Consider the following 23,379-nt stretch of genomic DNA (forward strand, 5'->3'; position numbering starts at 1 on the left):
TGGGTGGTACGGTACAGTCAGTGCCGTGATTTCCCGGGGACTCCTGAGTTTTTGGGGGATTTAATATTTCTAATTAATCCGTTATTTTCAGATTTGAAGCAGAAGATGCAGGATGACGCACGCTACCTCAAACGGTAAAACGGGAGTCACTATCATGCAATTAACATAATTATCTCTTGATGTTAGTAGACGTAAGCTAATGTGCAAAATTGTAGTGCATATACAAATCACATTAGGAGTTAACAACAATCATCATCTGAAATGACGGGTATCGATAATAACCACGTAAACAGGCGTACGACCTTTAACGTGGACGTTATAGCTAATACTACTAGTAGGGACTAGCAAGCCACCCATTCAGTGGCAGCCAGCTGGGCTCTTGATAACGATCCGCAGATGAGTATTAAAAGGCTGGATCTGGTAAGTACATCGTTAACGTTACCCGGGTTAGCTCGCCAGGTAACGTTAGCTCACTACATTGGATGAAGCTTAGAGGTACTGTAGCGAGTGATCAAACGTTGTGTAGTTAGTTAGCGTGCGTTGCTAGCTTTTTAGCCGTGTTGCTGCAGCTGGTCTGGGCGTGTCGCTGTCATGTTATGACACTGATTAGCGAGGTTACATTAGTGTGTGTGTGTGTGTGTGTGTGTGTGTGTGTGTGTGTGTGTGTGTGTGTGTGTGTGTGTGTGTGTGTGTGTGTGTGTGTGTGAGTGAGAGAGAAATACTGCTATTGTCAAGATGAAGTAGGGCTGTGTAATAGAACACCTATCTATCTATCTATCTATCTATCTATCTATCTATCTATCTATCTATCTATCTATCTACCTACCTACCTACCTACCTACCTACCTACCTACCTACCTACCTACCTACCTACCTACCTTTCTATTCTTTCCCCCTCTTCTTTTCTCTTCAGTAAAGTGAAGGCAGGCAGTCTGGATGTCCATCCAACTGAGAAGGCCCTTGTGGTTCAGTATGAAGTTGAAGCCTCTATACTGGGGGAGACGGGGGACCACATGCTGGGGGAACGCAAGGAAGGCCAGAAGATGTGAGTTGACTCCCTCTCGCTTAATGTTAAAATCCTCCCATCTGTATTTTTCCTTCTTTCATTATATATTCCGTCCTCTCTCTCTCTGGTCTTAGGGTCATATTTGTATTTTTCTTCAATAAAACACACATGCTCCAACAAATGTATTGACAATATTTCAAGTTTAGGCTCTTCGTCAGGTCAATCTTCAAGAGCTGTGTATCACACCCACATAGACACCCATGGGTCACTTAATTATTAATATATATTCATTGTATTGTTGTAGATTGGTTGAAAGATGTAACGAAAATCACAAATACAAAACGGAAGTGCAAAACAATTAACGAAGATGATGGTGGGATGCAAGAGTGCAGACTGGCCGACACCAACTCACCAACAAGTGTTGCTGGCTCTGCTGTCACACCGTAGCTTTCTGCTTTTATGGGCCAACGACCTGGAACAAGCTCCCATTACATATAAGACAGGCAACGACCATAGATAGCTTTAAAAGCAAGCTCAAGACACACTTTTTACTCTTGCTTTTAGTGGTTCCCTGTAAATGTAAATTTAGTATATCTTTCAGTAGGTAGAGTCTGTGTGGTTCCTTATTGAAGTGTGTACCTAAATAGGTGACAGGTAGTCTGAGTGGTTCTGGAATCCTTCTAAAGTGATGTAGTGATGTTTTGTTCTTGCTATATTCTTGTATTGTTTTAATTTTGTGTTATTTTTCTTTTGTTGATCTCTTTGGTTATCTGTTTCTGGTTTCTATTATTATAAAAGAAGAACAAAGAGACACACTGATTGACTTGGAAAACAATCTGAGTGTGATTGTTGAGCCGGTGATAAAGGCGGTGCTAAAGTCACAAGACGATTAGAAGAACGTGTTATACTTTAATGCTCAAATGCCCATGTTGTTAAGGGTATGTGAGGGGAAACTAATCATATTCTAAAAATAGACATTTCAGAGCATAGGTACAGTATTTGTAACCAAGACCCAGTCACCATGCATTTGATTTTATGTTTGCTAAACACAGGGGATTTAACATGTGAAATGCCCCAGATGGGGAGGAGACATAATAGACTAGTACAGCTCAAATTGCGCAAATCTTATTGGTTCATACAGTACATTGGACTACTGCATGTACTGTATATGACATTCCAATGGATCATTTCTTCTAATCTTTTCTCTTGTTGATTATTAAGCTATACCTTCGACTGTATAATGACTCTATTGTGTTGTTCCACCCACTAATTAATTACGTGACCAATTAAAAAATAGAGAGAAAGAAGCGCTGCAGGGATCATTCAGTGACTCTGAGATAGGTGCTCTTTGGTGACACAGGTAGGATCATATAAACAAAAGAGGATTTCCAAAGAAGTACTGCTTGCCAAAAAGGTGTGAAATGCAGACTGCAAAGAAAATAATTCCAAGGCACTCCGTCTCACGTGAAAACATTTACGTGACCCGTTGGTGTCCATTTATGTGGGCGTGATTCACAAGTCCTGAGTTTCACATGACGATGCCGATTTGATGTTGTCAAATGTATTGGAGCATGTGCGTTTCTGGGTCCTGTTATTTTTCATGATCCTACCCTAACCTCAGCACCCCAACAAGTGATGTACATATTCTGTCAGCTTTTTATGTTTCTCTTCTCTTCTCACACTTATTGTTCTACCTTTCTGCCATCCTCCCTCTCTTCTTCTCCATCTCTGTCCCTCTCTATCCCTCCATCCTCTGCAGTATCCGTGTGAAAAGTCTGTCTCCCAGTACAGATGTTGGAGCGTTAGCGAGGAAGGTGGTGGAGGAGTGTAAGCTTATCCCTCCATCTCGTCTGCCCCAAGTGGAGCAGCTCCTCTATTATCTTCAGAACAGGAAGTCTCCCCCAGGAGAAGGCAAAGGTCAGTGACAATTTTTACTTTTCCACACTGACCATGACCCATATGGTATGGGCCATAATTCTGACCTAAATAGTTGATGATAAACTCAAGCCCTCAGGGGTATTCCCCGTCAATTAGATTGACCAAAAAAATGTAATTACCAGTATTACAAATATATTAGCAGATTTGTCAAATTATTACTCCTGGAATGAATAATGCAGCTTTCAGTTTTTTATGCCTTTTTTAGTTTTTGGGGATAAAAATACCTTCTTGCGTTGTCTTGCAATGTATTCTTAATAGAACACTAAACAAGAAACTACTACAGCGACTATTGTTCCCAGGCATGGTGGTCTATGTACGGTAAAACCACTGAACATGGTCCCATAATGCCTGTTTAAGGTTGACTGTTTGTTGTGTTCCTCTGTCTCCAGTGGAGAGGAGAGAAAAAAGAGTGGTGAAACCTAAAGAGCTCACCCCATTTGAAGGAATGGAGGTAAGAAGAAAGTTAAGCTTTTTGTGAAGAGATTTTTAGTTAAAATAAGTGTTAAATAGCTCTATATTCTGATAGTAATCATTGCTATGGAGTGTTGGTTCAGTAATATGGGTCTCTATCTCTGCAGCTCTTTAGTAAACAAAAACAGAAAATATATTTTCAGGCCAGAATACCAATTTCATCCAATCAGGAGAGAGAACTCATATAGGATAAACAAATGAAAATGAAATTGGAAGTGATGACACAAAGAAATGAGCAGACAAAATTTGAACTGTAGCACTATAAAATTGAAGCTGATAAATGGGTACTCTCTCCTAATTGGATGAAATTTGTAACTTATCTGAAAATGTATTTTCTGTTTATTAAAGAGCTGGAGAGACAGAGAGACCCCTTGTATTGAACAAACACTATATAGCAATCATTACTATCAGAATGTAGACCCTTTTTTAACATTTCAATAAGGTTTCAGTCACTTGTATTGGCAATATTACACTTGTTGTATTGGCTAGTTATACATTTTTAAGTTTAGTTATGTTTCTGGTCTTGATTTCTAGTTTCAACTGTCATATTTGTTGTAACTGTTGCGTCTAGAGGAAAGTGTGTGTCTTATTGCTGATAATTAGCTGGTCATTTACTATTTTAATATGTACTACAGAATAGATTGTTGTTTTTGTCACAGTGCCCTTGATCCTAGTTGCATTATTAGCATTACAGTGTTATTATAGTTTAAAATTAAACTGCCATATCTGTGGTCTGAACACATGGGTGTGTGTGTGTGTGTGTGTGTGTGTGTGTGTGTGTGTGTGTGTGTGTGTGTGTGTGTGTGTGTGTGTGTGTGTGTGTGTGTGTGTGTGTGTGTGTGTGTGTGTGTGTGTGTGTGTGTGTGTGTGTGTGTGTGTGTGTGTGTGTGTGTGTATGTGTGCATGTGTGTGCGTGCATGTGTGTAGTTGAATGAGGAGGCCAGTATAACTAGAGTAGATGAGTATGTTGAGCTGCTGTATGAAGGCCTTCCAGAGAAGATCAGAGGCTCTTCCCTCATTCTCCAGCTGGCCCGTAACCCTGACAACCTAGAGGAACTACTGCACAACGGTATGTGTAGCCTATGTCAGTAGCGTGGTACTGCTGTTTTTTTTGCAGGGCTCCAGTTTGCCTCCCAGTGTGTAACGTAACGTTATCTCTCTCCTTCTTCACGTAGCCTTGTTACAGTCTACCAATATAAAACCAGTGACGTCTGGTACTCAATATGTTGGAATAGTAACTGTACATTTTTGTTAAATGTGTAAAAAGTCCTGTTAGTAATGTTAAAACCAGCACTATTTCATCCGTGTCCGCCATGCGATATTCCTTTCCGTTGGAGGACGAGTGACTGACAGGGTTTGTAACAAGTGCTCCCTCTTCACTCGTACGCCTACACAAAGAAATATATAGTGTCCGGATTATGTATTACTGATGTAAACGAAAGAGATAATGGCGTGAGTAGACAACGTCAAACTGCGGCGCATACTGTGACGTGAAGGCCGCACATCTTTCTCCTGCTCCGGCAATAAACAATAACACTCATGTCTTGGATGTTAAAATGTTGCACATTTCCTGTACCTGTTGCCCTGTAGAACAATGGCATTATATCCCAGGCATATTGCACAGCATTCTGTTGGACTTTTCCATCATTGTGAAGTTATTTTCATTATGTCGTTGATGTGTGTTTATAGAGGCAGCACTAGGGGCCCTAGCCAGGGTGTTAAGGGAGGACTGGAAACAGAGTGTGGAACTCGCTACAACAATCATTTACATATTCTTCTGCTTCTCCAGGTATGCACGCACATACACACTAGGGCAGCTAGGGGACAATAACCACATCAATGCAATTCCGCTGTTATGTGATGCGTACCAATGTTCAATAAACATCTTTGCTCAATAAATCATCCTATGTAGTCTGTACATGTTTTAAAATATCATGGACCAGAGTCAAAAGGCCTTAGACGGCAGTAAGTTCGCATTCTCATGCCTAATTTATGCTATATTGCGCACCACTGTCGTCGACTGACAGCACTGTCGCAAAAAAAAAGCCTCTCGCCTCGGGGCAGCAGTGCCTCAGGACGTAGAGCTGTCACCAGGGAATCGTAAGGTTCCCTGTTCAATATCGGTTCCCCCCGGCATCATGTTGAAATATCCATGACCTAACTACTCCCCGGGCGCGGTTCAATAGCTGCCCACTTACATTTTTGGCACAAATTCCAGGTTTGTGCATTATAGTTGGCCAATGACATTTTACCTCTGTCCTCTCCTCTCCAGTTTCTCCCAGTTCCACACCGTGGTGAGTCATTACAAGATCGGAGCGTTGTGTATGAGCGTGGTGGAGCATGAGCTGAAGAGATATGACCTCTGGCAGGAGGAACTACACAAAAAGAACAAGGCTTATATCCTCCATTTCTGTTCTGTTGACAGTTTCTTCCCTCATCTTGCTTTACCCTATTACAGACTGGCATTTTGTTGATTGATTTCTGTAAATCGTACGTACCATACCAGCGGCTTATTTACACCTGTCTTTTTTACGTGGAGCTGAGATTGTTTGGACTGTTACCGAAAGGACTCTACTGATGTTTTTGCCCACTGCCTACAAATTACGTATACATTACATTACTACCAACCATTTTGGACCCCCTGTTGAAGACCCATGGCATAGAGGAAAAACACTTGCCTACCATTATTTGATTCTCAGCAGTAGTGACTCCTTTTTGGCAGGGTGCTCCAATGAGGGTCATGTCGTTGTTGCACACTACATTAGCAACCTCTGCTGGTTGATTGGGCTTCCTGTTCAGCAGTGAGGGGAAACTGGAGAAGATAGCATGGTCCTCTTCTGTCTAGCAGGTGTTACTCTCTCCCGGTGAAACGTTTTGCTGTGAGAAGAAGTGGCTATATTCGTATAAGCATGTGGTTGTCATCAGCCTCCCCTGGCCAACAATGGGGGTTGGCAGTGACCAATCTGTTTTGCAGGAACTATTGGCTAGACTTTTCAAATCAATCAGCATTTTCTACTGCATTACAGCAATAACGTAACTTTGACCAAACTGTATAATAATGTTAACTATGTTGGATTACACATCTCATGTTTGAAGTCAACACTAGTTGTTTGTCATACCATACTGAAATGATTGAAAACCAACAGCTTCTTGGAAGGTATCCACCCTGCCTGTTTTGCTTATCATTCAGGTGCTAAAAGTATGGCTCTTCTCATATCTTATCTTCTGTCCTCATCCTTCATCCTGCTTTGCCATTGTTTACCCTCCTTGCATTCTGTTACTGGTTGTATGTTGATAGATTATCTTGTGTGTGTGCGCGCGCGTGTGTGTGTGTGTGTGTGTGTGTGTGTGTGTGTGTGTGTGTGTGTGTGTTTGAGTGTGGCCATGTGCATGACTTTGTAACTCAATGTATGTTGTTGGTATTTGGTAGTCATTTATCAATTGTTACAATCGTTAATGCGATGAACCTCATACTTGTTGGCAGTAAACTCGTTCTGAGTTCTATGCATGTGTTCCTTAACAATGTTGTGTACGTGAGTCGGAACCAGAGAATGGCTCTCTGAGGCGAGATCAGGAGAAAGCCCACAGGAAGTACCACGGTCTTCTGGCTAAACAAGAGCAACTGCTCAGAGGTAAGACAAACCTTGGCAAATGGAAGTTATACAGCTGTCTGACAGGATACTGTTCTCTGAATAGGGATGCTCTACTGTGGCTATGGATGCTTTCAACATTCTAGTGTTTGTTAGGAGAGATATGTCCTAGCAACACAAACTGTTCAATAATAATGATAATGATAACAAAATAGCTAGCCTCCATTTCCCGGAGGCTACCTATTTTGTATACCATCTCCCCACTTGATCGTTTTCTCTTTTCTCCTTTTCTCCTCTCCATTTTAAAATGACAAACCTCTATTTCTCTGTGTCCTCCAGTGTCTCTCTACTTGTTGTTGAACCTAGCTGAGGACACTCGGACAGAGTTGAAGATGAGGAACAAGAACATTGTCGGTCTGTTGGTCAAAGTTCTGGAGCGGGACGATGACGAGTTGCTGGTTCTAGTCGTGTCCTTCCTGAAAAAACTGTCCATCTTCCTGGAGAACAAGAATGATATGGTGAGAGACGGGGGGGACAGGACGGCGTAATACCCTTCCTGGACGATCTGACCTGGTGGAGATAACACTAAACCTAAGTAGAGACAGATCAAAGAATAGGGAATAAAAAACAAATACTTTTGACCTGACAAAAAGCCTTTTGTATAGGAGGAGATTTAGCAATGACAATATTGAATAACTGTTGAAGTAAGATGTGAACTGTCTAAGCACTTTCAATCAAGATTTTTTTTTCAATATTATGAAATAGTAACGTCTACTTAACTCATAATGCACCAACCAAATGAATGAGGAAGCAGTACTGAATGGGTTGCAGTGGGCTGAATCTGACTTTCGAATGACAGCTAGGCAGGCAGCACTGAACGAGATGGAATGAGGAATGAACCGTTCTCTCTCGGACTAGGACGTGAAAAAGAGCAACACATTGTTGCAGCCAGTCACTTTTCTGTATCTAGCTGCATACAAGTAGGATGCAGAACAAATACATTAGAATTAGTATTTAATCTTTATTAGAAAGGTATAAAAACTTGAAAGGTCTGAAAGGGTCGATACATTTATGAAGGAAACGATTGTGTGAAGAGAATCGATCTGCTCACCACTAGTGTTCACAACATGTTTTGACGTCAAAGAAGCCGAAGGCAACAAGTTAGGATAACTTAGGAGCATCCATCCTGAAATAATTTACCTCACAATTGAGCCCAGGCTGGCAAATGTTTTTTCTGTGGATTAAAATATATTTCCAGCTAATATGGAAGATTGATTGATTTATTGAATACTTTATTAACAGTTTGCAAAGACAAGCACAGGGAAGTACAGTTCAATACAAGGTCTGTTAAGAGGATTTTAAACCCAAAAAAAACACTATGGCTTGTTTCCATTGGGGTCCTTTGTACTCAATTGATTGAAACATTTAATGACAGACAAATATACAATACTATGCAAAAACATTATATTGTCATATATTGAACATGTTACATGGCCCAAGGTCCTTACACTTGGAATGATAATGTGTTGTCCTGTCGGTATTGTACAGTATGAACGTATATTCATTTACATATTTTAAATTCTTCACTTAATGGGTGACTCCCGCAAGTACAATTTCCAGTGTACATTCCTTTGTACAAATGGACAGTAAACTGACTTGACTGGACATTTCGGGCTTCACTTCTAATGTAACTCTGATCCCCTGTTCTCTGATTGGTGGCAGGCTGAGGTGGATACCGTGGAGAGACTAGCCCGCCTTGTACCGTGTGACCACGAGGACCTGTTGAATTTGACACTGCGCCTGCTGTTGAACCTCTCCTTCGACACTGGACTCAGAGCCAAGATGGTGGAGGTTGGACTGCTGCCTAAACTGACTGCCTTACTAGGTAATCTACGGTTCGTACCTAACACGCTAACATAGTACTGACTCAAAGTAAATAGTACTGTAGTATGCTACAGTGCTGGCATACTATACCTTAGTTGCACTTTTCCTTGCTTTTGATATGGGACTCATCTTTTTACTAAGTTTTACTTAAAGGGCTGAATTTGTAGTTTTTTTCCCTGGTTCAAGTTAAAAAACTACAACAGAGTAAAAATATGTCAGGCTAATAAGCAACACAGCTGCAGCTGATAACACCATTATAAATAATGATTAATGGTGTTAGATTTAGGTGTGCTCAGAGCCATGGTTGTTTCAACATACAGGCATGGAGACAGTAGTCAATGCACACTGTCACACCTAAATCTAACATACCCATTATTATGATTATCTGCAGCTGTGTTGCTTACATCACGGTACACTGTACTACTTTTTGTTCATACACAAATTCTTACACAGACTGTAGGATTAACAGCAGTTGTACGTAATCAAGAGAATCACTACTCATACAGGTACAAGTAAATAAATATACAAGTGAGGTACGCCGAAATACTGTGCCATAACAACATAATGATAATAATAAACAAAAAAAAAGAAGAATCCTTCAGCAGTAGCAATATCAGCATGACATGATAAAGAGAGAGAGGGAAAAAAAGTATATATACTGTATATAAATGAGCAAATAAGGCATATCACCATATCAGCAAAAACATTGTGTATACTGTATACTAGAACGGCAATAGTAACAGTTACCTTGTTTTTTATACTATAGCAGCAGTAGTAACCAAACATACAGTATGTGCAAGATACCATTTATAAATACTATAGCAGCAATAGCAACAGTTACCATGTATATTGTAGTGTAACATCAGTAGTAATATCATAACATAACATTAAATGGGGGAAAAGCAAAATAAGGCATGACCGTGTGCAACATCAACTGAAAATTTGCAAATAATAATGCATGACCATGTGTACTGATACCTTGTTGTGCAATGTTGGGTTTTGCAATCTATACAGAAATTTGCATCGCATGCTGCTGCTATATCCTTACAGTCTCCCCTGCCTCAGCACAACAAATTGATTTGAATGTTTTGTTTATCATTGTCTAGCTGATGAAAGCAACCGTCAGGTGGCCATGTGTATCCTATACCACATCAGCGTTGATGACCGCTTCAAGGCCATGTTCGCCTACACTGACTGTATACCTCAGGTACTTCAATAAATTACTGGAACTAAACTTTTAGTTTATAATACAATATGGATGTTACTGTATACTTGTACTTGCCGGTGTGGCTCTTCTCCTGTGATGCTCCACAACAATTCTGTTCAAGGATGACACATATCGGACTCTGAACCCACAACCCCACCAAAGGACAGAGCCTAAAGATAAACAATTATTAAATGAACATGATAAGAGATCCAACATAGTAATGCCAAGTCACTTTAATTAACCCATTAAGACCTGAGGCCGATTTTACAAATGCCTTCTAAATCAGTAGTTCTCACACTTTCAATTTTGTTGTATGGGACCGAAAAGACCTCTGTGCCTGCCTGAACTTATAGCAATGCTTCATACGATTCTGTTTATATTGTTCATCATGTTGTTGAATATAGATTTTAAGTGAAAAAAACACAACACAGTTTGATTACAGTTTGTGTATGCTTTAGCTAATGCAGATGCTGTATGAGCATGGTGAGGAGAGAATAGATGCTGAGCTCATCTCTTTCTGCATCAACCTGGCCGCCAACAAGAGGAATGCTCAGCTCATGTGTGAAGGTATGCTAGTACTGTATGTACTGTATGCATGTATGCTGCATGCATGTACATCTGCTTATGTGTATTTAAGTGTTTACAGTGCTGTATTTCTATGTATGCTCATGCACGGCATGGGGTTTGAGCTATGAGAGAGTAATGTATTGCTTCTATTTCTTTATGCTTATTTGCATTGGAGTGACTTGAATGTGTTCACTGTTGACTGAATTGTAGAGTCTTCAGATGTGTCCATTTCCCTCTTTCTGTCTCTAGGTAATGGGTTGAAGATGCTGATGAAGAGAGCTCTGAAGATGAAGGACTGTCTTCTGATGAAGATGATCAGAAACGTCTCCCAGCATGATGGACCGACCAAACAGCTTTTTATTGTTAGTTATCCCCAAACCCTTCCACTAGTATTGTACTATTCAGCTCTTACTATCTGCTATATGTTGGGCTGCAAATAATTATTTTCATAATCGATGAATCTGTCAATTATAATTTCAATTACTCAATTAATATTGTGATAAATTGTGATCATACATGTAAGGAAATAATGTACAGGATTATTGTAAATGTTCCTCTGAAGTTATTGTATTTGAATCCAAATAGACATCTTGAAATTGCTAAAATTAGTTAGTTTATCCTTTTTGTTAAAATTAATTGATTATTCAATCAATCATTTCACCCCTACATAATAGCTTTCAGCAACACTAATAGTTAAAGAGGTTTAGTCCTAAAAGTCTTAATTTATCAATATAAACATATCCAGGGGATCCTGGTGGTTCACTCAGGTACTGCTCATGTACCTGCACACTATGTTGTGAATTTGAGTCTACGACTTACTACCTGCCTATCTCTTTGCTGGTCTCCATCAGGACTATGTTGGGGACTTAGCAGCTCAGATCTGTGCGGAGGAAGAGGAGGAGTTTGTTCTAGAATGTCTGGGAACGTTGGCCAACCTCACCATCCCTGACCTGGACTGGGAGTTGGTGCTCAAAGAATACAACTTGGTACCTTATCTCAAAGACAGACTTAAACCAGGTAAATTGCCACATCAGGATGTAGCCTAACCCCCCTCTAAATTATTTGTCTTTGTCTGAAGTGCTATTCTGGACACAAGTCTCATGTTTGTTGATAAAAGCAGACTGTGGAGGCTCTGCACATCTTTCGCAAGCTAACACAAGACCCACAAACTATTTTGAAGTGGAGAAATGAACATGAGCAGGAAGCTGAGGGAGAACTGTGAAAGGCAGGCCTGCTCCGTGTGTGTGTGTGTGTGTGTGTGTGTGTGTGTGTGTGTGTGTGTGGGCGTGGGTGTGCGTGCACACATACTGAATGTAAGTTATGTGTGTGTCGCTGGTATTGAATTGAATGAGTATTGACATTTCAAACATTCAGAATCCATATTTATTGAAAAAGCACTATTTTATTTTAACATTAAATGACCAGCCACTTTTAACCAGGCATCCCCAAAAATGTAATTCTGGCTGTGCCTCTATATTAGTCTACGTTTTGATTTTAGCTTTATTTATACAGAGTAGATTGCCGAGCATGCATGCTGTTTTACAGCATCACAATCACATTGCCCAGACATATCTCATGATCTATAATCCGGTGAGATACTAAAGTCTGTACACAGGCAACACAATTTCCTACACATTATTTCTAAAAAACAGCCAAGAGCATGAATATAAGCACACTAACCATCACAACCACAACACATCACACCATGTCCTCTCGTACCTATAGATCCTGGAAGGTTAATGGAAACTGTATGGTAAGGCCTTGTTTCTCTGGTAGTTCGAGGTGCAGCAGCTAATGTGGGCCATACAAAGATAATGCAGCTTGTTTTCATTGCTGCTGGCTTTATACACTGATGATGGAAGAAGCTGAGCTGTTATCAGCTCTTTCAGCTGGTTAGTGTGCTCATATTTGTGCTGCTGGCAGTTTTTTATGAACACAGTATATGAAACTGTATTGCCTGTGTCCAGAAGATAATAGACACTAAAGTCTGCCCGGGCTAACAATCACTCACTTCCACAAAACATACTGTAGATATACTTTAAAATAGTACATTGTGGCTAAAAACAGCACATTCTTAAAACAGTTACAGTCCATTAGCATCAATTATTCTGCTCTTGACAATGGACTTAAAATCCTTCCAAAGAAACTTGGTTTGTGAGCTCTGGCTCCCTTGTAGGCTGTTTGAAGCACAGGGTGCTTAGTTTTGCTAAAAAATAAAAGCCTGGAGGAGCGCGTTGGTGTACCCGGTATGGGAAGTGTTTCATTTCCCCAACGAACCAGAGTGCATTGGGTGTCGCTCATAATGTTGTGTTAACGGGGCGGGGGTTGGCGGACAGATCAGGCGCAATCTCTCCGCACCTCTATACCCGAAAACAGGAGCGCTGGTGCAGCCTAGGTGCAGAGTGACAACTTAAAGGAGTAGTTCACCCAAATATATGTACATATTTTTTTGTTTTTGTCCCAAATAATTTGATGACCGGCAGAGTCTCAACTGTGTCTCCGTTGAGTCTCCTCTCATACCGGAGACTCCGTCGGTCATCAAATTATTTGGCTTAGGAATGTGCCAAAAACAAAAAAAATCTCTGTGAATTCAAGGCTTCATGGGGAGTGTAATTGATAGAAAATAAGCAATGTTTTGGGTGAACTACTTCTTTAAGCAGTAGGAACCATCATTAGTGCAGTACCTATGTTTACCAATATTTCTGAGAGCCCACTTTGGCCACTTTGTCCTGACATTAATATGCCTCCCCTGTATACACACTGGTCAATTTGTCTTCATACTTACATTCATAAAGGTGAAGTAAGTTAGTTAGTTAGTTCCTAATGAAATAAACCAACATGAAAACAATAACCACCTCTTAAGTTTATTTTTATAAACCTTAAGCCAAGCAGTTGCCTCCTGGTCTGCTGTATGGAGGTCCTCCTTTCAGTCTTGGGAGAGGACAAACTTCAATGATGTGCTCCATAGTTTGCTCCTCTCCACACAAGCACACATTGGGCTTGGGCTACTGCCCCATTTGTGAAGGCTTGCCAAGCAGGGGCCATGTCCAGTCCTGAATCGATTGAGCGTAGACCACTGTCTCCTTGGGAGGTTGGTGCCAGGGACCTGTTGGTTGGGGTCTGACACCAGATGTTTGTTTGGGACCTCCGTGGACTCCCATTCCTTTTACCAAGCTGATTGGATGGTGAAGTCAGCTGGTGGATGTTCTTCCAAATTGGTCGTCTACCTCTTTAGTTATTTCTGTTATTTCCATTTACTGTTAGGAAATGCAAGTTCACAGAGACCTGGCTGGAGAACAGCATGTTTAGTGCTTGGTTGAAGGATTTGAAGACACACCTTGTGCAGGAAAATGCAAAAATGTAGGAACTTTGGGTATACAGGCATTAGAGTCGCATGCGAGTCAGCCACCAGCAAATGCCTGCCGTCTCGTCTGCCAATATTGTTCTGTAATTGCCCCTGCTTGGGGAAGATCACCAAGTGGACAGCAATAAAAGCAGAGGTGCTGTGGTCTTTACACATGGCAGTAAGCAGCAAATCAGTAATTCCGGGACTTATTAATATCCTTAATACTTTTAGCCAATATGGCAATGAAATTGTATTAAAATGCAAAAATTAAGTGATCTTAACAAGTCATACATTTTAATTTGTTGAAGCCTGCAGAAACCCTCATTTCAATAGAGGTCTGTGCCCTCTTTTCTCATTGCCCACTCACTGGTACTAAATTTCCCCTAACAAATTGTCAGTGCATCGTCGCCTTTAGAGAAATGGTAAGCACATGGGAAATTATACTTCACGTCTGGTGACATCTGACTCATTGTTTAATAAGTCACTGTTTCTAGGTTTAAGTTTTGTGTGTGTGTGTGTGTGTGTCAGGCTCAGCAGAGGATGACCTCATCCTAGAGGTGGTGATAATGATTGGAACCGTTTCCATGGACGACGCCTGTGCTGCCATGTTGGCCAAATCTGGCATCATCCCGGCCATCATAGAACTACTCAATGGTAACAAACACACACATACATTAGAAATGGGGCCGGTCGTCTGTGTGGGCATACAGACACACGGACGGACGGACGGACGGACAGGGTGCAAAACATAGTCTCTGCCATGCCTTCGGCCTGGCGGAGACAATAATTATAATTATTTTGTTCTAATATGGGACAGATACTGCTTTTTCTACTAAAGGTGATGTACCAAGGCTTTGTTCTCTGATAGGGTATGAACCTGCTAGTCTCTCAAGCTACTATTCCACAATCGTCGAATGCTACATAATGTAGAGTCCTGAAAGCTGTGAACAGAAGCAATCATCTGTTCATCATTTCCGTTCCAGGAAATATATTATAAAATATCTTTAAAATATATTTTCTTACTTTTCACTTCTTCTGAGCAGCAAGCTATGGTTTCTTTGACTAATTTGTAGGAGAAATGTACGTGACTACAAAGACAGTGACAGTTACTTTGCATTTTTAGTGCTACCATTGCACAAACTGTATGGAGACTTGAAAATTGTGTGAGCCAACAGTCTGTCTTGAGAGACTAAGAACCATCCTACTTGGTCTACTCTAGAGACTCAATTTTGCTGGATAGAAAGCCGCCGCAAAAAAAATATTTTAAGGCATGGGATAAGTGGCTTTGTATTCTATATACATCTTTTTTTTAAGGGCTTGACTTTTATAATAAATGAAAGGCTTTGCTTTGCTGAAACTAGTTAATAAAGAGACAGCTAAGAAACCACATGGCAGTGGAAAACATTTTCAAAAAGACAGGTGACAGACTAACTTTGAACACTGTTCACCATGTATGTAGGCTCTGTCTGCTTATTTCAATTCAAGTACGTCAGTTGTGCAACATACAACTCAATGGCTGCGTTTACATGGACAGGTTTATTCCACTTCAATTCGGAATGAATGCTCATTCAGAATAGAAATGCTCATGTAAACGCATCGGTATGGCCATACCGGTCTGATCCGAATGAAATTTCATTCGGGTTTGAAGGGCTGGTATATACCGATAGAATCGGGCTACATTGCCCATGTAAACGCACTGGTATCAGACTGGTATACATTTGTTCTTTTGCGCATGTGTCATTGTCTAGCGCGGTGCTTCTGGGTGGGGGGGGAGAGGCGCAAGCCATGTGGAGTCTGGCGCTCCAAGCCCAAGTCGCAGACGCGCGTAGTTCTCCGCCGACCGGCTCCTCCTCCGGGTCAGCAGCAAATATAACAGGAGCTGATTTTGCTGCATTAAACTCATCAATATCAGACCAATGGCCGTAGCCAGGATGCGGTGTGCTTCCATTATCAAACCTTCTCTCTACCTTCTCTCTCTTAACTTGTTTTATTGTCTCTCTTCTCTTCTTCCTCATTTACCTATATAGCTGGCAGCTTTGATTGATTGTGAGCTGTGGCTTGTTATTATTTCTCTCTGGCAGCCGTGACTTAGGCCTTGGCTAAACGTACATGGATCTTTTACTAAACGGATATTTTAGTCCTCCGTTTTTAAAAAGAATCCCTGGCCACATGACAAAGATAAACAAAAATCCCTGTCCAAACGTAGACGCAGAAACGCATCGATCAGCTGCATGTTTCAATTTTATATCAGATTTTATATTTACATTTATTTTATAATTATATATATGAGGGGCCAAATACAAATACATTTGTAATCACATGTTAAGGCCCAATACTGCAATAGCTGCATTATTTTAATAGCATACGTGAACAGCATACGTGAACATAAACGAAAACAACATTATTAGGGCTCAGCTGCAGCGCAAACAGTAGCCATGGTTCACATGACGCTGTCGAGTCTCTGGTTTATAGTGGTGTTCGTTTTTTTTTTACATTGCCAACTCTCACATGTACATAAACGTTCAGATTTCAAATATAAAGTGCTTACCCCTGAGCCATGGATGTTACAAGGCAATCCGGACCGTGATAAGTACCCGTATCTCCCGTATTGTTCAATAAAAAGCATTTTAATCCCATCGCCGGCCATTTTCTTTTTCTGTTCTTTTATTTTGGTTATGTATCAGAGTGCAATACACCATCCAACCATTGGTGTCGCATGGTTGAAAGCATCGGAGAAAATTTGGAGAAAATGGCCGACGATCGGATTAAAATGCTTTTTATTGAACAATACGGGAGATACGGGTACTTATCGCGGTCCGGATCGCCTTGTAACGTCCGTGGCTCAGGGGTAAGCACTTTATATTTGAAATCTGAACGTTTATGTACATGTGAGAGTTGGCAATGTAAAAACATCGAACACCACTATAAAGCAGGGACTCTCGGCACCGGGTCGCCCCGGTGCCGAGAGTCCCTGCTTTATAGTGGTGCTTTTTGTGTTTTAGGACGACAGACCCCACATTCAATCTGTGTGCGCGCCGTGTGTTCTACTTGGCGCAGAGAAAGAGGGTTTTCGTCACACAAAACAGTGAATGAGCTACTTTTCCCACCACTGTCTTATTATTAAGTATGACATTATTTAGCCATAAATGAGCGTGCCTTGTTTCATAGACTGTAAGTGTTGCTCTCTCTCTCTCTTCATTTATTATTATAATGACCATGAGCGATGACGTCATCGTTTCTCAAAATCTCCGGATTACATGTCCACACAGATCCACTGAAACGCATGTTTTGGAAAACCTTCACTTATTCATCCGTTTACAAAAATATCCGTTTTAGCGGCCAAAAACACCGTTTGCGTGTGGCTGAAAGGCCCAAACGCACACAAAAATGTGCGTTTAGAAAAAGATCCATGTACGTGTAGCCAAAATTTTTATTATTCATTACCAAGGCTGCCAGAGGTAATACATATGTTTACCTGTCAAACACCCCCGCCCCCTCCCCCCGTCCCCAACCTGGCCCGAAGCACTCTGCGCATGACCAGAGTTCTATTCCGAATGAATGCTTTGCTCATGTAAACGATTGAGGAACAGGAATACTTTTATTCAGGTGCCATGTAAACAGTTGGGTATACATTTCTATTCGGAATGATTTCATTCTGAATGAATAAATATTGTGCATGTAAACGCACCCAGTGATGCAGCTGGTGTGTCCAAGGCTCATGAAGTGCACAGCAATGTTAGATCTATAAATATGATGTCGTTCTATGGTTAACCACGAACATTAAAACACATAAAACATTTTTTTAAAAGCCCAAATTCCCATGCCATCCCAACAGACACGTACGTACGCACACACATACATATATACATACACTACACATATTGTACTGTAAAGTGGCGCAGTCAGCCAACTACCCAGCAATCCAAGTTCCATGCAGTTTGACTAATGACAATCATATCTAACTGGCTAATGACAGATGTTATGACCCTCTTCTTCTTTATTTAGAGAACCACATAGACTGGATACGACACACAGATCAATAATAAAATGGTGAAATAAAATGCAATAACAGCCATTGTTCTTGTGGTGGGTTGTCCATTTCAACTAGGACCATCATTTTAGTTAGTTGATGTCAGCGCTGACGCCACTGCTCTGCGTAAAAACTTCTGAACTAGAGCCAGACCGATGTATCAGTATATCGATATATATTTAGCAGTGTGGGGTTTATACTTGTTTACCGATAGTTATAATAGCGCTGTTTTGTCTATATCAGTATCAGTTTTGCTACATTCCTATGTAATCATTTCCTTTTCCTGTTTGTCTATTTCCTGTGTGTAGCCCAACAGGAGGATGATGAGTTTGTGTGTCAGATTGTGTATGTCTTCTACCAGATGGTTTTTCATCAGGCCACACGTGATGTAATCATCAAAGACACACGTATCCTTCCTGCAATGCAAATTGCTTACATTTCTGTCTGGTTGCTCACAAGTCAATAGGCTTTTACCCCAGTGATACCTGTCAAAATATCATAATTTCTCTTCTCTACTGTTACAGTCATTGTTATATTGTTAAATTACACAAAGTCGCTAAATAGTTAACATAGTCACACATTGACTTTGTTACTAATAATACTCTCAATCTATCTATAGTATTCTGTCTGTCTGTCTGTCTCTGTCTCACCCTCTCTCTCTCTTTCTCTCTCTCTTTGAGATGATAAATCCGATTTCAAACACTGATTTAGGGTAGGGTTAAGAGGCGTTCATTGTGATAGGTTTGTTTTCCTAAGCCCCTCCCCCTCCAGAAGCCCCGGCCTACCTCATAGACCTGATGCATGACAAGAACGCTGAGATCAGGAAGGTCTGTGACAACACACTGGATATAATCGCTGTGAGTAACACACACACACACACACACACACACACACACACACACACACACACACACACACACACACACACACACACACATTCACCAGTATTGTCATCATCGTTATGAAATATATAATATAATGATATGTATTATTATATTTATTATAATTATTAATATAATGAATAATTATAATACAGTACTGAACTGCTATTTTGAAAAAATAACACCTTTTGAGTTATGTCCACAGAAACTAGGTTCTTTGCTGCATATCTACTGTATAAAATAAATTAAGAGTCTAGAAGAACATACATAGAAAGAGGAGGATTATAGCTTTTAAATATAGAATATTTGTGTACTATAAAGCTGAAATAAGCTATCCCAACCTTTTCTGGATCAGGGCCCATTTGAATTTCTCAGATTAAGAAGTTAATGAATCTTTACTGAACATCTTTCTGTGTCTTCTACTCTCTCTCTCTCTCTCTCGCTCTCTCGCTCTCTTTCTCTTTCTCTCTCTCTGCTTTCCTCTTTTCCTTCCCTCCTCCACCCCTTTCCTCCTTTCCTGCTCACACCCCAGGAGTATGATGAGGAATGGGGCAGAAAGATACAGTCTGAGAAGTTCCGATTCCATAACAACCAGTGGTTAGAAATGGTGGAGAGTCGCCAGGTGGACGACGCCGAGCCGTATCTCTATGACGACAATGACAGGGCTGATCTGTTCTACAGTGCTGGTACACACACACACACACACACACACACACACACACACACACACACACACACACTTACACATGGTCATATAGACTCTGCACACGCTATAACAATATAACAAGAGGTTAACCAATGATTCTCATCCTGGACTTGAATGTAGGGGGGGGGACTATTGTACTAATATAATGTTATGTTTTCAGTCATTGTCATGTGTCTCATGATGTAGTATTAAGCTCTATACAGTTGACATCCCTGAAGTATCCAAGGAAACAAGCCCTATTTCATAAGTACATGTTCTTGTGAATTTATCACGTGCACTGTATGTGGTGTCCTTCCAGATGGCATCACACCAGCGGATGGTTCGGTCAGTCCAGATTTCTACCATGATCTACAGCCTCAGAATGGAGACTCGCACCTCGCTGGGTGAGTTAGCAACATAAGTCAGCCTATACTGTACCATACCCCACTCTAAAAACAGATTCACAATAATCTGGGGTGAAAAGGCATACAGTCTGGTGACTTAAATAGATTGTGACTCATTCTGTTGGTCCCAGAATGAGTCACAGGTCTATTTTTGCTTGATCCTCATGGGAGAATATCTAGTGTGTTTTAATTCAATAAATATGATCAAACTTAATGGTAGTGTAATTGATATTTTGTGTGTTTGTTAAAATAAGTGTTATAGCTCAATATTCTGACAGCAATCATTGCTATTGAGTGTTTATTCAGTAACAGGGGTCTCCCTGTCTCTCCAGCTCTGTATTAAACAGAAAATAGAATTTCTGGGTCAGGATACCAATTTTATCCAATTAGGAGAGAGAACTTATACAGGATACAGAATAAAGAAGTGAAATTATACGTGTACTTGTTTTTGTAATGAGCCTAATTCCGTTATAGTTCTCATTCAACTGTTGTTTCGTTCCAGAGATGCTAGTGATGTTTTTGACCAGACCAGCACTTCTCCGGGACGACCGGCCACAGCCTATGGCTTCAGACCTGACGAACAGCCTTACTATCAGTATACATAAACAAACACATTCACACATCCACTTACATTCTATGTGGGTCAAATGTTATTAACTTGCATTCATTCCTCAGTGTTCATCACTGCACTCCTTTGAATAGATAATCACGCGTGTCCATAGCTATTATAGATGATACCTGTATCCTCCACATCAAACCCTTGCCTATAAGCAGTTTATGCTTCAATCATAATATTTTCATTCTTTACCTACTACTACTAAGATAGTCGTTGTAAATGTTGCCATAGCTTGTAAGGTAATGATCCCCTATGCAGTATGCATCATCTGTTCTGATCTGGGGTAGAACTTACAGAGCAGGGTAAATTACAGAACATAAATCATTATACTTGCAAGCCAGTCCCTGAATGGTTCACCCAACCAGAGACTGGTGAGAATCAAAGAGCATTTGTTGCGGAAACTGGGTGAAACAATTTGGAGATTTAAAAATTGCAATGCTGAAATAATGCAAAGACTTTAGGGTGGTCCTTCATATTGGGATGGCATCAGGATTGTGTTCAAAGCAATAGGTGTAGGTTTGTCGGCACCTCTTTGTTGAGAGGTTTTCTCAATTTAGATTGATCGGTAGACAGAGATCTCTGATCATCTGGCAACACAACGCCATTAATTAATGCACAGCCAAAGCAACCTCCATGTACTTAGAATTGTTCAAATGGGTCATTGTGTTTTGAGAACCAAGGCCTTCAATGTAAAATAATTGTACTGTTGATTTACTTCCCAATACAATGTTCAATTAGGTACTGTTGCCACATACAAACTATAACTTATTAATACTTGTAAGCAGCACAATTTAGCTCCAGTTACTAAAACAAAATCACAGCATGTGACTGAAAATGGCATAGACACATAATGTAGGTGATTGTTGTTCCATTGGGATAAACCTGCCACCATATCTGTTACTTCTTGATATTACTCTTTATAACGTCTTCCTTTATTTATTGCTAGTTTCATATGACCAGTGGTTCTCAACCTGGACTTGAATGTGGGAAGAAAAAAAAACTAGTATGATATGTTTACAGTCATTGTCATGTTTTGTATGTGACATAATCACCACTTACAGCCTAAACACTCCAGCTTGTTGTTGATCAAGTATAAACGTGAAGTGAAAAGTTAAACTAAGAATCATTACTTAGTGTCACAGGTGCATGCCAGTGTCAGGGAGTTACAGGTAGAGACTGCCTTTTGTTTATCGGAATGCCGGGCAAAAAGATTTGATACCTGCTCATTTAGCACTAATTTCTTTCTTGCATGTTAATTAAGACAAGTACATTCCACACAGTCACCTTTTGTTACCATGCACTATGATGTGTAGATAATGAGTAGATATTTCTCTTATACAGTTTACAGCCTGATTTATACTTAGTTGCGTGCCGGTGTCGCACGCTGCAACGCTTTGTGAACTCGTAGATTAGCTATTTTCGTCTTGCAGCACCAACGCGCAATGGAGTATAAATCAAGTATAAGAGTTATAGATGGTTAAATTGTGGGTCTCATGTTACTACTGCGTTACTGTAACTAAAGCCAGTCCTCTGAATACCATATTTACAGAGATTGAAAGTAAGTAGTTACAAGTACTCTTGTTACTGTAATTAATTAGCTTTTTCATCTACTTGTACTTTTTTTTAGTACATTTTAAAGTCGGTAATTGTACTTTCACTTGAGTAGATTTTTGATGAAGTATTGTAACTACTTTTGGAAAAGCAATTGAGATCGATTGGTTGGTAGGATGCATTCATATTGAAATGGTTACGGTCAGGATGCCACATTGGCCCTTTCACAGTGACTGTTATGTAATTAAGTGACTGTTCTGAGCAGAAATACTTTTATACTTTTACTTGAGCAGTTTTCAACACAAGTAATCGAGGACTATGAACTAATATGAGTCAAAGGGACAGGATCTGTCTCTTGATGTACTATTGTTTGGAGACGAAGTAGAAGTGTTGATGGTGCCTGAACACTGTAGTATTATCTACCACACGATTTCAGTGTTTGTTGTGTCATCACTTAAAGAAATTATTAATAATTCTATCTGCTGGGGAGCAGGGTTAGACCCAGGTCGTATAAGTCAAGATATGTTTCTTATGTGGATTTGACATTTTCAATTTCAAATGAATCCCAGTGCTCTATATAGCTATTGTATGTTGTCAATGAGGCTGTGTTTACACCACAACACATCATCTGGTCTTGAGAACTCAGTAGTATAACATCTGATCCTTGGTGCTGTGGATTGAGTTCAGAATGTTTTAAAATATAGGTTACTACCTATTTCTATCATTACTAGCTACATATGATTGAATGAGTCCAGACCTTTATTTTTAAATAGGTTACTACCTATTTCTATAATTAAATATGATTGTAATTTAGTACCTACTACTACAGACATTTGCTTGTGTCCTGCAGGAACTGTGGAGAGTTTTCTGCTGGACATTAATAGATTTGCTACACATTTTACACACACTATTATTTACACACATTATTATTTATAAACGTATTTGCACAATTGCTGGAATTTGATGTATAGTTTTTTTGTATAGAGTTGTTTTATAGTAATATTTGTTCATGTATATTATTTAAATTTGGTCAGTTTTTTGTTATTCTACAAGATACAGACAAGTAATGTGTACAAGCAGGGCATTAAGCCCATGCATTTCTTTCTTTTTCTTCTTTCTCTTACTGTCTCTCTCTCTTTGTTCAATCATATATGCACCACTTTTGCGGTCAATTTCTTGCTGTATTTAATAAAACAAAATAAA

At 40.1% G+C, this 23,379-nt stretch overlaps 1 protein-coding gene across 1 annotated transcript; it reads left to right on the forward strand.

Annotated features, from left to right (window-relative positions):
• On the forward strand, positions 1–23,376 carry LOC311046338 (kinesin-associated protein 3-like). Its single transcript, XM_084058572.1, has 20 exons — positions 1–134; positions 914–1,045; positions 2,766–2,923; positions 3,334–3,395; positions 4,343–4,484; positions 5,105–5,204; positions 5,688–5,812; positions 6,949–7,047; positions 7,345–7,523; positions 8,728–8,890; positions 9,996–10,096; positions 10,555–10,663; positions 10,913–11,025; positions 11,515–11,680; positions 14,538–14,663; positions 18,348–18,446; positions 18,811–18,896; positions 19,453–19,606; positions 19,925–20,009; positions 20,512–23,376. The coding sequence occupies exons 1-20, from the start codon at positions 106–108 to the stop codon at positions 20,612–20,614; spliced, it is 2,331 nt and encodes a 776-aa protein (XP_083914698.1). The 5' UTR covers positions 1–105; the 3' UTR covers positions 20,615–23,376.
• The last annotated feature ends 3 nt before the right edge of the window (positions 23,377–23,379 follow it).

This window comes from Gymnoscopelus microlampas (genome assembly GCF_963454915.1).
Source record: "Gymnoscopelus microlampas genome assembly, chromosome: 5".
Taxonomy (NCBI): domain Eukaryota; kingdom Metazoa; phylum Chordata; class Actinopteri; order Myctophiformes; family Myctophidae; genus Gymnoscopelus; species Gymnoscopelus microlampas.

Coding starts and splice junctions, on each gene's coding strand:
- LOC311046338 (XM_084058572.1), top strand. CDS start 106: ATGCAGGATGACGCACGCTACCTCAAACG. Junction 7,048..7,344: donor ACAAGAGCAACTGCTCAGAG/GTAAGACAAACC, acceptor TGTGTCCTCCAG/TGTCTCTCTACTTGTTGTTG. Junction 18,897..19,452: donor ACACACTGGATATAATCGCT/GTGAGTAACACA, acceptor CTCACACCCCAG/GAGTATGATGAGGAATGGGG.